Genomic DNA, 15,319 nt, shown 5'->3' with positions numbered 1-15,319 from the left:
TTACGTATGTAATCTACATGTACATACCAAGTTTTTTAGTACTAGGGAACTGATTAACAATGTATTCCACTAAGTTGTATCTGGCTTTGATGATTTTCAGCCTGTAAGGAAAATATGTAACAGTACATCTTACCAACATTTCTTCCATACTTTTATTTATTGATGAAAGCAGAAAAATGAAAGAATGTCTCAGGTTCATATCTTCATTATTCTTTCATTTTTCTATTTTCATCAATAAATCAAACATGTATGTAATATTGACATACCACTGAGAAAGATCTTGGCTTCTTCAAAACATTAAACTCGGTCATGTATAGACTACATTTTCCATGTAACAGAATGAGCACTGTTTGTGCTTTAAAGTACAATAGTCCATGTATAATGTACCGAAACCACAACTCCCTTTCCACACCCAGGCCCCACTAAACTTTCCATGGTTTGCCCCAGATGCTTCACATGCCCTGGTTCAGTCCATTGACAACACGTTGACTCCGGTATACCACATCGTTCCAATTTACTCTATTCCTTGCATGCCTTTCACCCTCCTGCATGTTCAGGCCCCGATCACTCAAAATCTTTTTCACTCCGTCTTTTCACCTCCAATTTGGTCTCCCACTTCTCATTCCCTCAACCTTTGACACATATATTCTCTTTGTCAATCTTTTCTCTCTCATTCTCTCCATGTGACCAAACCATTTCAAAACACCCTCTTCTGCTCTCTCAACCATACTCTTTTTATTACCACACATCTCTCTTACCCATTCATTACGTAATTGATCAAACCACCTCACACCACATACTGTCCTCAAACATCTCATTTCTAGCACATCCATCCTCCTCTGCACAGCTCTATCTATAGCCTACGCCTTGCAACCATATAACATTGTTGGAACCACTATTCCCTCAAACATAACCATTTTTGCTTTCCGAGATAACATTCTCGCCTTCCACACATTTTTCAATGCTCCCAGAACTTTTGCTCCCCTCCCCCACCCTATAACTCACTTCTGCTTCCATGGTTCCATCCACTCTCAGATATCTAAAACACTTTACTTCCTCCAGTTTTTCTCCATTCAAACTTACCTCTCAATATACTTGTCTTTCAACCCTACTGTACCTAATAACCTTGCTCTTATTCACATTCACTCTCAGCTTTCTTCTTTCACACACTTTAACAAACTAAGTCACCAGCTTCTGCAGTTTCTCACCCGAATCAGCCACCAGTGCTGTATCATCACCGAACAATAACTGACTCACTTCTCAAGCACTATCATCCACAACAGACTGCATACTTGCCCCTCTCTCCAAAACTCTTGCATTCACCTCCCTAACACTCCCATCCATAAACAAATTAAACAACCATGGAGACATAACACACCCCTGCTGCAAACTGACACTCACAGAGAACCAATCACTTTCCTCTCTTCCTACTCATACACATGCCTTATATCCTCGATAAAAACTTTTCACTGCTTCTAGCAACGTGCCTCTTACACCATATATTCTTGATACCTTCCACAGAGCATCTCTATATGATATGCCTTCTCCAGATCCATAAATGCTACATACAAATCCATTTGCTTTTCTAAGTATTTCTCACATACATTTTTCAAAGCAAACACCTGATCCACCCATCCTCTACCACTTCTGAAGCCACACTGCTCTTCCCCAATCTGATGTCCTATACTTGCCTTCACCCTCTCAATCAATACTCCCCCATATAATTTCAAAATTTCGCAGGAATACTCAACAAACTTATAACTCTGTAATTTGAGCGCTCACCTTTATCCCCTTTGCCTTTGTACAATGGCACTATGCAAGCATTCTGCCAATCCTCAGGCATCTTACCATGAGTCATTATTATTATTTTTTATTATTATACTTTGTCGCTGTCTCCCGCGTTTGCGAGGTAGCGCAAGGAAACAGACGAAAGAAATGGCCCAACCCCCCCCCATACACATGTATATACATATGTCCACACATGCAAATATACATACCTACACAGCTTTCCATGGTTTACCCCAGACGCTTCACATGCCTTGATTCAATCCACTGACAGCACGTCAACCCCGGTATACCACATCGATCCAATTCACTCTATTCCTTGCCCTCCTTTCACCCTCCTGCATGTTCAGGCCCCGATCACACAAAATCTTTTTCACTCCATCTTTCCACCTCCAATTTGGTCTCCCTGTTCTCCTCGTTCCCTCCACCTCCGACACATATATCCTCTTGGTCAATCTTTCCTCACTCATTCTCTCCATGTGCCCAAACCATTTCAAAACACCCTCTTCTGCTCTCTCAACCACGCTCTTTTTATTTCCACACATCTCTCTTACCCTTACGTTACTCACTCGATCAAACCACCTCACACCACACATTGTCCTCAAACATCTCATTTCCAGCACATCCATCCTCCTGCGCACAACTCTATCCATAGCCCACGCCTCGCAACCATACAACATTGTTGGAACCACTATTCCTTCAAACATACCCATTTTTGCTTTCCGAGATAATGTTCTCGACTTCCACACATTCTTCAAGGCCCCCAGGATTTTCGCCCCCTCCCCCACCCTATGATCCACTTCCGCTTCCATGGTTCCATCCGCTGCCAGATCCACTCCCAGATATCTAAAACACTTCACTTCCTCCAGTTTTTCTCCATTCAAACTCACCTCCCAATTGACTTGACCCTCAACCCTACTGTACCTAATAACCTTGCTCTTATTCACATTTACTCTTAACTTTCTTCTTCCACACACTTTTCCAAACTCAGTCACCAGCTTCTGCAGTTTCTCACATGAATCAGCCACCAGCGCTGTATCATCAGCGAACAACAACTGACTCACTTCCCAAGCTCTCTCATCCCCAACAGACTTCATACTTGCCCCTCTTTCCAAAACTCTTGCATTTACCTCCCTAACAACCCCATCCATGCGGAAGATGAAAGCCAGCAAGGCAGCAGGTTTGGATGGTATTGCAGTGGAATTTATTAAAAAAGGGGGTGACTGTATTATTGACTGGTTGGTAAGGTTATTTAATGTATGTATGACTCATGGTGAGGTGCCTGAGGATTGGCGGAATGCATGCATAGTGCCATTGTACAAAGGCAAAGGGGATAAGAGTGAGTGCTCAAATTACAAAGGTATAAGTTTGTTGAGTATTCCTGGTAAATTATATGGGAGCATATTGATTGAGAGGGTGAAGGCATGTACAGAGCATCAGTGTGGTTTCAGAAGTGGTAGAGGATGTGTGGATCAGGTGTTTGCTTTGAAGAATGTATGTGAGAAATACTTAGAAAAGCAAATGGATTTGTATGTAGCATTTATGGATCTGGAGAAGGCATATGATAGAGTTGATAGAGATGCTCTGTGGAAGTTATTAAGAATATATGGTGTGGGAGGCAAGTTGTTAGAAGCAGTGAAAAGTTTTTATCGAGGATGTAAGGCATATGTACGTGTAAGAAGAGAGGAAAGTGATTGGTTCTCAGTGAATGTAGGTTTGCGGCAGGGGTGTGTGATGTCTCCATGGTTGTTTAATTTGTTTATGGATGGGGTTGTTAGGGAGGTGAATGCAAGAGTTTTGGAAAGAGGGGCAAGTATGAAGTCTGTTGGGGATGAGAGCTTGGGAAGTGAGTCAGTTGTTGTTCGCTGATGATACAGCGCTGGTGGCTGATTCAAGTGAGAAACTGCAGAAGCTGGTGACTGAGTTTGGTAAAGTGTGTGAAAGAAGAAAGTTAAGAGTAAATGTGAATAAGAGCAAGGTTATTAGGTACAGTAGGGTTGAGGGTCAAGTCAATTGGGAGGTGAGTTTGAATGGAGAAAAACTGGAGGAAGTAAAGTGTTTTAGATATCTGGGAGTGGATGTGGCAGCGGATGGAACCATGGAAGCGGAAGCGGATCATAGGGTGGGGCAGGGGATGAAAATTCTGGGAGCCTTGAAGAATGTGTGGAAATCGAGAACACTATCTCAGAAAGCAAAAATGGGTATGTTTGAAGGAATAGTGGTTCCAACAATGTTGTATGGTTGCGAGGCGTGGGCTATGGATAGAGTTGTGTGCAGGAGGATGGATGTGCTGGAAATGAGATGTTTGAGGACACTGTGTGGTGTGAGGTGGTTTGATCGAGTAAGTAACGTAAGGGTGAGAGAAATGTGTGGAAATAAAAAGAGCGTGGTTGAGAGAGCAGAAGAGGGTGTTTTGAAATGGTTTGGGCACATGGAGAGAATGAGTGAGGAAAGATTGACCAAGAGGATATACGTGTCGGAGGTGGAGGGAACGAGAAGTGGGAGACCAAATTGGAGGTGGAAAGATGGAGTGAAAAAGATTTTGTGTGATCGGGGCCTGAACATGCAGGAGGGTGAAAAGAGGGCAAGGAATAGAGTGAATTGGATTGAGGTGGTATACCGGGGTTGACGTGCTGTCAGTGGATTGAATCAGGGCATGTGAAGAGTCTGGGGTAAACCATGGAAAGCTGTCTAGGTATGTATATTTGCGTGTGTGGACGGATGTATATACATGTGTATGGGAGTGGGTTGGGCCATTTCTTTCGTCTGTTTCCTTGCGCTACCTCGCAAACACGGGAGACAGCGACAAAGCAAAAAAAAAAAAAAAATTATCCCTGGGGATAGGGGATTAAGAATACTTCCCACGTATTCCCTGCGTGTCGTAGAAGGCGACTAGAAGGGGAGGGAGCGGGGGGCTGGAAATACTCCATTCTCTTTTTTTTTTTTAATTTTCCAAAAGAAGAAACAGAGGGGGCCAGGTGAGGATATTCCAAAAAAGGCCCAGTCCTCTGTTCTTAATGCTACGTCACTAACGTGGGAAATGGCAAATAGTTTAAAAGAAAAAAGAATATATACATATATATATTTTTTTTTTTTTTTTATACTATTCGCTATTTCCCGCGATAGCGAGGTAGCGTTAAGAACAGAGGACTGGGCCTTTGAGGGAATATCCTCACCTGGACCTCTTCTCTGTTCCTTCTTTTGGAAAAAAAAGAAAAAAAAAAAAAACGAGAGGGGAGGATTTCCAGCCCCCCGCTCCCTTCCCTTTTAGTCGCCTTCTACGACACGCAGGGAATACGTGGGAAGTATTCTTTCTCCCCTATATATATATACCTGGTTTAAAAAGCGAGATGTACATAAGTATACTTATGTAAGTAGGAGAGATGGCCAGAAAGCGTTATTGGATTACGTGTTAATTGACAGGCGTGCGAAAGAGAGACTTTTAGATGTTAATGTGCTGAGAGGTGCACCTGGAGGGATGTCTGATCATTATCTTGTGGAGGCTAAGGTGAAGATTTGTATGGGTTTTCAGAAAAAAAGAGTGAATGTTGGGGTGAAGAGGGTGGTGAGAGTAAGTGAGCTTGGGAAGGAGACCTGTGTGAGGAAGTACCAGGAGAGACTGAGTACAGAATGGAAAAAGGTGAGAACAATGGAAGTAAGGGGAGTGGGGGAGGAATGGGATGTATTTAGGGAATCAGTGATGGATTGCGCAAAAGATGCTTGTGGCATGAGAAGAGTGGGAGGTGGGTTGATTAGAAAGGGTAGTGAGTGGTGGGATGAAGAAGTAAGAGTATTAGTGAAAGAGAAGAGAGAGGCATTTGGACGATTTTTGCAGGGAAAAAATGCAATTGAGTGGGAGATGTATAAAAGAAAGAGACAGGAGGTCAAGAGAAAGGTGCAAGAGGTGAAAAAAAGGGCAAATGAGAGTTGGGGTGAGAGAGTATCATTAAATTTTAGGGAGAATAAAAAGATGTTCTGGAAGGAGGTAAATAAAGTGCGTAAGACAAGGGAGCAAATGGGAACTTCAGTGAAGGGCGCAAATGGGGAGGTGATAACAAGTAGTGGTGATGTGAGAAGGAGATGGAGTGAGTATTTTGAAGGTTTGTTGAATGTGTGTGATGATAGAGTGGCAGATATAGGGTGTTTTGGTCGAGGTGGTGTGCAAAGTGAGAGGGTTAGGGAAAATGATTTGGTAAACAGAGAAGAGGTAGTGAAAGCTTTGCGGAAGATGAAAGCCGGCAAGGCAGCAGGTTTGGATGGTATTGCAGTGGAATTTATTAAAAAAGGGGGTGACTGTATTGTTGACTGGTTGGTAAGGTTATTTAATGTATGTATGACTCATGGTGAGGTGCCTGAGGATTGGCGGAATGCGTGCATAGTGCCATTGTACAAAGGCAAAGGGGATAAGAGTGAGTGCTCAAATTACAGAGGTATAAGTTTGTTGAGTATTCCTGGTAAATTATATGGAAGGGTATTGATTGAGAGGGTGAAGGCATGTACAGAGCATCAGATTGGGGAAGAGCAGTGTGGTTTCAGAAGTGGTAGAGGATGTGTGGATCAGGTGTTTGCTTTGAAGAATGTATGTGAGAAATACTTAGAAAAGCAAATGGATTTGTATGTAGCATTTATGGATCTGGAGAAGGCATATGATAGAGTTGATAGAGATGCTCTGTGGAAGGTATTAAGAATATATGGTGTGGGAGGAAAGTTGTTAGAAGCAGTGAAAAGTTTTTATCGAGGATGTAAGGCATGTGTACGTGTAGGAAAAGAGGAAAGTGATTGGTTCTCAGTGAATGTAGGTTTGCGGCAGGGGTGTGCGATGTCTCCATGGTTGTTTAATTTGTTTATTGATGGGGTTGTTAGGGAGGTAAATGCAAGAGTTTTGGAAAGAGGGGCAAGTATGAAGTCTGTTGGGGATGAGAGAGCTTGGGAAGTGAGTCAGTTGTTGTTCGCTGATGATACAGCGCTGGTGACTGATTCATGTGAGAAACTGCAGAAGCTGGTGACTGAGTTTGGTAAAGTGTGTGGAAGAAGAAAGTTAAGAGTAAATGTGAATAAGAGCAAGGTTATTAGGTACAGTAGGGTTGAGGGTCAAGTCAATTGGGAGGTGAGTTTGAATGGAGAAAAACTGGAGGAAGTGAAGTGTTTTAGATATCTGGGAGTGGATCTGGCAGCGGATGGAACCATGGAAGCGGAAGTGGATCATAGGGTGGGGGAGGGGGCGAAAATTCTGGGGGCCTTGAAGAATGTGTGGAAGTCGAGAATATTATCTCGGAAAGCAAAAATAGGTATGTTTGAAGGAATAGTGGTTCCAACAATGTTGTATGGTTGCGAGGTGTGGGCTATGGATAGAGTTGTGCGCATGAGGATGGATGTGCTGGAAATGAGATGTTTGAGGACAATGTGTGGTGTGAGGTGGTTTGATCGAGTGAGTAACGTAAGGGTAAGAGAGATGTGTGGAAATAAAAAGAGCGTGGTTGAGAGAGCAGAAGAGGGTGTTTTGAAGTGGTTTGGGCACATGGAGAGAATGAGTGAGGAAAGATTGACCAAGAGGATATATGTGTCGGAGGTGGAGGGAACGAGGAGAACAGGGAGACCAAATTGGAGGTGGAAAGATGGAGTGAAAAAGATTTTGTGTGATCGGGGCCTGAACATGCAGAAGTGTGAAAGGAGGGCAAGGAATAGAGTGAATTGGAGCGATGTGGTATACCGGGGTTGACGTGCTGTCAGTGGATTGAATCAAGGCATGTGAAGCGTCTGGGGTAAACCATGGAAAGCTGTGTAGGTATATATATTTGCGTGTATGGACGTATGTATATACATGTGTATGGGGGTGGGTTGGGCCATTTCTTTCGTCTGTTTCCTTGCGCTACCTCGCAAACGCGGGAGACAGCGACAAAGTATAATAAAAATAAAAAATAATAATATATATATATATATATATATATATATATATATATATATATATATATATATATATATATTATCCCTGGGGATAGGAGAGAAAGAATACTTCTCACGTATTCCCTGCGTGTCGTAGAAGGCGACTAAAAGGGAAGGGAGCGGGGGGCTGGAAATCCTCCCCTCTCGTTTTTAATTTTCCAAAAGAAGGAACAGAGAAGGGGGCTAAGTGAGGATATTCCCTCAAAGGCTCAATCCTCTGTTCTTAACGCTACCTCGCTAACGCGGGAAATGGCGAATCGTGTAAAAAAAAAAAAAAAATATATATATATATATATATATATATATTTTTTTTTTTTTTTTTTTTATACTTTGTCGCTGTTTCCCGCGTTTGCGAGGTAGCGCAAGGAAACAGACGAAAGTAATTCCCCAACCCCCCCCATACACATGTACATACACACGTCCACACACACAAATATACATACCTACACAGCTTTCCATGGTTTACCCCGGACGCTTCACATGCCTTGATTCAATCCACTGACAGCACGTCAACCCCTGTATACCACATCGCTCCAATTCACTCTATTCCTTGCCCTCCTTTCACCCTCCTGCATGTTCAGGCCCCGATCACACAAAATCTTTTTCACTCCATCTTTCCACCTCCAATTTGGTCTCCCTCTTCTCCTCGTTCCCTCCACCTCCGACACATATATCCTCTTGGTCAATCTTTCCTCACTCATTCTCTCCATGTGCCCAAACCATTTTAAAACACCCTCTTCTGCTCTCTCAACCACGCTCTTTTTATTTCCACACATCTCTCTTACCCTTACGTTACTTACTCGATCAAACCACCTCACACCACACATTGTCCTCAAACATCTCATTTCCAGCACATCCATCCTCCTGCGCACAACTCTATCCATAGCCCACGCCTCGCAACCATACAACATTGTTGGAACTACTATTCCTTCAAACATACCCATTTTTGCTTTCCGGGATAATGTTCTCGACTTCCACACATTTTTCAAGGCTCCCAAAATTTTCGCCCCCTCCCCCACCCTATGATCCACTTCCGCTTCCATGGTTCCATCCGCTGACAGATCCACTCCCAGATATCTAAAACACTTCACTTCCTCCAGTTTTTCACCATTCAAACTCACCTCCCAATTGACTTGACCCTCAACCCTACTGTACCTAATAACCTTGCTCTTATTCACATTTACTCTTAACTTTCTTCTTCCACACACTTTACCAAACTCCGTCACCAGCTTCTGCAGTTTCTCACATGAATCCGCCACCAGCGCTGTATCATCAGCGAACAACAACTGACTCACTTCCCAAGCTCTCTCATCCCCAACAGACTTCATACTTGCCCCTCTTTCCAAGACTCTTGCATTTACCTCCCTAACAACCCCATCCATAAACAAATTAAACAACCATGGAGACATCACACACCCCTGCCGCAAACCTACATTCACTGAGAACCAATCACTTTCCTCTCTTCCTACACGTACACATGCCTTACATCCTCGATAAAAACTTTTCACTGCTTCTAACAACTTTCCTCCCACACCATATATTCTTAATACCTTCCACAGAGCATCTCTATCAACTCTATCATATGCCTTCTCCAGATCCATAAATGCTACATACAAATCCATTTGCTTTTCTAAGTATTTCTCACATACATTCTTCAAAGCAAACACCTGATCCACACATCCTCTACCACTTCTGAAACCACACTGCTCTTCCCCAATCTGATGCTCTGTACATGCCTTCACCCTTTCAATCAATACCCTCCCATATAATTTACCAGGAATACTCAACAAACTTATACCTCTGTAATTTGAGCACTCACTCTTATCCCCTTTGCCTTTGTACAATGGCACTATGCACGCATTCCGCCAATCCTCAGGCACCTCACCATGAGTCATACATACATTAAATAACCTTACCAACCAGTCAACAATACAGTCACCCCCTTTTTTAATAAATTCCACTGCAATACCATCCAAACCTGCTGCCTTGCCGGCTTTCATCTTCCGCAAAGCTTTTACTACCTCTTCTCTGTTTACCAAATCATTTTCCCTAACCCTCTCACTTTGCACACCACCTCGACCCAAATACCCTATATCTGCTACTCTGTCATCAGACACATTCAACAAACCTTTAAAATACTCATTCCATCTCCTTCTCACATCACCACTACTTGTTATCACCTCCCCATTTACGCCCTTCACTGAAGTTCCCATTTGCTCCCTTGTCTTACGCACCCTATTTACCTCCTTCCAGAACATCTTTTTATTCTCCCTAAAATTTACTGATAGTCTCTCACCCCAACTCTCATTATATATATATATATATATATATATATATATATATATATATATATATATATATATATATATATATATATTTTTTCATACGATTCGCCATTTCCCGCATTTGCGAGGTAGCGTCAAGAACAGAGGACTGGGCCTTAGAGGGAAAATCCTCACCTGGCCCCCTTCTCTGTTCCTTCTTTTGGAAAATTAAAAAAAAAACGAGAGGGGAGGATTTCCAGCCACCCGCTCCCTCCCCTTTTAGTCGCCTTCTACGACACGCAGGGAATACATGGGAAGTATTCTTTCTCCCCTATCCCCAGGGATAATATATATATATATATATATTTTTTTTTTTTTTATACTTTGTCGCTGTCTCCCGCGTTTGCAAGGTAGCGCAAGGAAACAGACGAAAGAAATGGCCCAACCCTCCCACACACATGCATATACACACGTCCACCCACGCAAATACACATACCTACACAGCTTTCCATGGTTTACCCCAGACGCTTCACATGCCTTGATTCAATCCACTGACAGCACGTCAACCCCGGTATACCACATCGCTCCAATTCACTCTATTCCTTGCCCTCCTTTCACCCTCCTGCATGTTCAGGCCCCGATCACACAAAATCTTTTTCACTCCATCTTTCCACCTCCAATTTGGTCTCCCTCTTCTCCTTGCTCCCTCCACCTCCGACACATATATCCTCTTGGTCAATCTTTCCTCACTCATTCTCTCCATGTGCCCAAACCACTTCAAAACACCCTCTTCTGCTCTCTCAACCACGCTCTTTTTATTTCCACACATCTCTCTTACCCTTACGTTACTCACTCGATCAAACCACCTCACACCACACATTGTCCTCAAACATCTCATTTCCAGCACATCCATCCTCCTGCGCACAACTCTATCCATAGCCCACGCCTCGCAACCATACAACATTGTTGGAACCACTATTCCTTCAAACATACCCATTTTTGCTTTCCGAGATAATGTTCTCGACTTCCACACATTCTTCAAGGCCCCCAGAATTTTCGCCCCCTCCCCCACCCTATGATCCACTTCTGCTTCCATGGTTCCATCCGCTGCCAGATCCACTCCCAGATATCTAAAACACTTCACTTCCTCCAGTTTTTCTCCATTCAAACTTACCTCCCAATTGACTTGACCCTCAACCCTACTGTACCTAATAACCTTGCTCTTATTCACATTCACTCTCAACTTTCTTCTTCCACACACTTTACCAAACTCAGTCACCAGCTTCTGCAGTTTCTCACATGAATCAGCCACCAGCGCTGTATCATCAGCGAACAACAACTGACTCGCTTCCCAAGCTCTCTCATCCCCAACAGACTTCATACTTGCCCCTCTTTCCAAAACTCTTGCATTTACCTCCCTAACAACCCCATCCATAAACAAATATATATATATATATATATATATATATATATATATATATATATATATATATATATATATATATATGTATATGTTAAAAACCTGGATGTTGAAAGGGAGCTGTAGTTTCAGTGCATTACACATGGCAGCTAGAGACTGAGTGTGAACGAATGTGGCCTTTTTTGTCTTTTCCTAGTACTACCTCGCTAACGCGGGAGTTGGCAATAAAGTATAGTAAATGAAAAAAATATAAGTTAAAAACCCACAGTGATTTCACATAGCCCTGCCTCACACCCACATATATACCAAAACTTTACCTCAACTCTCTATCTACTCATCAACATGCATTTGCTCCTCTGTAAAAGGCTTTCACAACATCCTCTTGATTGTCATATGCTTCTCCAAATATACAAAAATTTCATATAGCTTCTTACCTTTTCATACATACTTTTTTACATTCTCACAGCAAAATCCGTTTCACACTTCCCCTACTTTTCCTAAAAACCCTTACTCCTGTTAATTGTGCATTGTCACATTCATCACTCTTTCAAATGAACACTCTTGCACACACTTTTTCTGGTATACTGAAGACTTGTTCCCCTACATTTGGTACATACATCCTTAGAACCTTTTTCTTTGAATAAAGGAACAATAGTAACTCACCCAGTCCTCAGGCGTAATCTTCTGCTTCCATGCTAGATAACCTATCAAATGCATCCAATCTATCACATTTTCTCCACCATCCTCAACATTTCAGCTGTAATCCCATCCATTTCAAGTGCCTTTCCTATGTTCAGGGTCATTATTGGTCTTTTTATCCCTTTTGCTACAGGCCTCTGCACTTGTATCCTTTTCCTTCTAACCTCCATACCCATGCGTGCCTCAGCTGCTGCCTCAACTTCCACTTTCATCAGTTCTTCAAAATACATTCCATCTCCCTTTCACTTACTCCTTTTGATTTAGCAACTATCTCCTTACTTATCATATTTCCATTTCACTCTTACATCCACTTCTTTCCTTTTTCACCTTCGTTCCAGCAATTACTTATCTTAAATTTTCTTCCAAAATAACCCTCTCTTTCTTTGCTTTCCTCTTGCAGCCCCTTAACAGTTAACTAACGTATCTTATATTCATCTCATCTTCAAATAAAACTGGTACATTAAGAATATAAGCAACACACAACTGGATATTTCCAAATGCAGTACAATATTACACAGAATTTTTATTTTGGAGACCTAACATCAGCACCCAATACATTTGCCATCTTTCATCACATTTTTTTGTATGGAACTCACAGGAACTGATTTTCAAATTATCATTGCAGGTTTTGGAACCTTTGAAAGAGGATTTTGAATTGGTGGAAGTGGACATCACTGAACTTGGTAATGAAAAGTGGCTCACTTTGTATGGTTCTGAAATTCCAGTTTTTTATTTTGAAGGTCAGTTTTTAATGAAACACAGAGCTGATTTGAACATGTTGCAAAAAAAGATCAAAGAATTTAATGACCATTAATTATTTGACGTGTGAAGGCAGTATTAGAAAAGGACTTAAAAGAATCTACTGAAGTGAAGTTTTGTGAATGTGGTGATTTTGTAGAGTTGCTGGACTCTATTCAACTGGTTAAACCACAAGTGGGAAGCTATCTTCTGCAAGGGTTTATCATTGCCAATAAATTGAATGGAGCAGTCTCATTGAATACCTTCTCATTCCTGCTTCTGCATGCAGAAGCCGTGTGAGAGGAGCCCTGGGGCTATATAATAATACTAACGTTTATTTACTCTTACAAAGAACCATGGAAAGGTCTGTGGTTTTGGTGCATTACACATAACAGCTAGAGACTGAGTGTGAACAAATGTGGCCTTTTTTGTGCTTTCCTGGTGCTGCGTCGCTGTGTGACAGGGTAGCAACAGGAATAGATGAAGGCAAGCAAGTATGGATATGTACTTGTGTATATATGTCTGTGTATGTATCTGTGCATGTATGGGTGTATATGAGTGGCTGGGCCATTCTTTGTCTATTTCCTGGCACTATCTCACTGACGCGGGAAACAGCGGTCAAGTGTAATAAATAAAATATTTTGTCTGAAAAGATGTGTGTAAAAATTCACTACATTTTGCACAGGCTTTTGTCAAGGGTAGCCCAGTCTTGGGTGAGCTATTATTACTGACACTGGACAAGTGTGACTGTTTTGGATGTCATTACTGGCACAGGACAGCCCATGTGTAACTGTCATGTAATGGCCTCTTAGGAGGATGCTTGCACAAAGTGTGCTAAAGCTTTATCTCCAAAACTATGAGTGATCAGTTCGAGGCCTTAAGTTATGAATGCTGGAGCGATATAAACTTTATTTATTTTGCTTTGTTGCTGTCTCCCGTGTTTGCAAGGTAGCGCAAGGAAACAGACAAAAGAAATGGCCCAACCCACCCCCATACACATGTATATACATACACGTCCACACATGCAAATATACATACCTATACATCTCAATGTACACACATTTTGGAAAGAGGGGCAAGTATGAAGTCTGTTGGGGATGAGAGAGCTTGGGAAGTGAGTCAGTTGTTGTTCGCTGATGATACAGCGCTGGTGGCTGATTCATGTGAGAAACTGCAGAAGCTGGTGACTGAGTTTGGTAAAGTGTGTGGAAGAAGAAAGTTAAGAGTAAATGTGAATAAGAGCAAGGTTATTAGGTACAGTAGGGTTGAGGGTCAAGTCAATTGGGAGGTGAGTTTGAATGGAGAAAAACTGGAGGAAGTGAAGTGTTTTAGATATCTGGGAGTGGATCTGGCAGCGGATGGAACCATGGAAGCGGAAGTGGATCATAGGGTGGGGGAGGGGGCGAAAATTCTGGGGGCCTTGAAGAATGTGTGGAAGTCGAGAACATTATCTCGGAAAGCAAAAATGGGTATGTTTGAAGGAATAGTGGTTCCAACAATGTTGTATGGTTGCGAGGCGTGGGCTATGGATAGAGTTGTGCGCAGGAGGATGGATGTGCTGGAAATGAGATGTTTGAGGACAATGTGTGGTGTGAGGTGGTTTGATCGAGTGAGTAACGTAAGGGTAAGAGAGATGTGTGGAAATAAAAAGAGCGTGGTTGAGAGAGCAGAAGAGGGTGTTTTGAAGTGGTTTGGGCACATGGAGAGGATGAGTGAGGAAAGATTGACCAAGAGGATATATGTGTCGGAGGTGGAGGGAGCAAGGAGAAGAGGGAGACCAAATTGGAGGTGGAAAGATGGAGTGAAAAAGATTTTGTGTGATCGGGGCCTAAACATGCAGGAGGGTGAAAGGAGGGCAAGGAATAGAGTGAATTGGATCGATGTGGTATACCGGGGTTGACGTGCTGTCAGTGGATTGAATCAAGGCATGTGAAGCGTCTGGGGTAAACCGTGGAAAGCTGTGTAGGTATGTATATTTGCGTGTGTGGACGTGTGTATATGCATGTGTATGGGGGGGGGGGTTGGGCCATTTCTTTCGTCTGTTTCCTTGCGCTACCTCGCAGACGCGGGAGACAGCGACAAAGTATAAAAAAAAAAAAAAATATATATATATATATATATATATATATATATATATATATATATATATATATATACACACACAGACATATACATATATACACATGTACATAATTCATACTGTCTGCCTTTATTTATTCCCATCGCCACCTCGCCACATGGAATAACATCCACTCCCCCCTCATGTGTGCGAGGTAGCGCTAGGAAAAGACAACAAAGGCCCCATTCGTTCACATACATATATATATCCATGGGGATAGGGGATTAAGAATACTTCCCACGTATTCCCTGCGTGTCGTAGAAGGCGACTAAAAGGGGAGGGAGTGGGGGGCTGGAAATCCTCCCCTCTCGTTTTTTTTTTTTTAATTTTCCAAAAGAAGGAACAGAGTGG

The 15,319-nt window shown here is 42.3% G+C and overlaps 1 protein-coding gene across 2 annotated transcripts in view; it reads left to right on the top strand.

The window, feature by feature from the left end:
• Window positions 1-13,477, top strand: part of Acat1 (Acetyl-CoA acetyltransferase 1) — a 78,232-nt gene extending 64,755 nt beyond the window's left edge. For both annotated transcript variants that reach the window (XM_071680995.1, XM_071681004.1), the window contains exon 12: window positions 12,737-13,477. In XM_071680995.1, coding sequence (XP_071537096.1) covers window positions 12,737-12,925 — 189 coding nt within the window. In that variant the 3' untranslated portion in view covers window positions 12,926-13,477. The remainder of the gene's footprint in view (window positions 1-12,736) is intronic.
• The last annotated feature ends 1,842 nt before the right edge of the window (window positions 13,478-15,319 follow it).

The sequence above is a fragment of the Panulirus ornatus genome, chromosome 2 (assembly GCF_036320965.1).
Source record: "Panulirus ornatus isolate Po-2019 chromosome 2, ASM3632096v1, whole genome shotgun sequence".
Classification (NCBI taxonomy): Eukaryota; Metazoa; Arthropoda; class Malacostraca; order Decapoda; family Palinuridae; genus Panulirus; species Panulirus ornatus.
The sequence above is the reverse complement of the archived record's forward strand: the minus strand, read 5'-3'. Positions and strand labels throughout refer to the sequence as shown.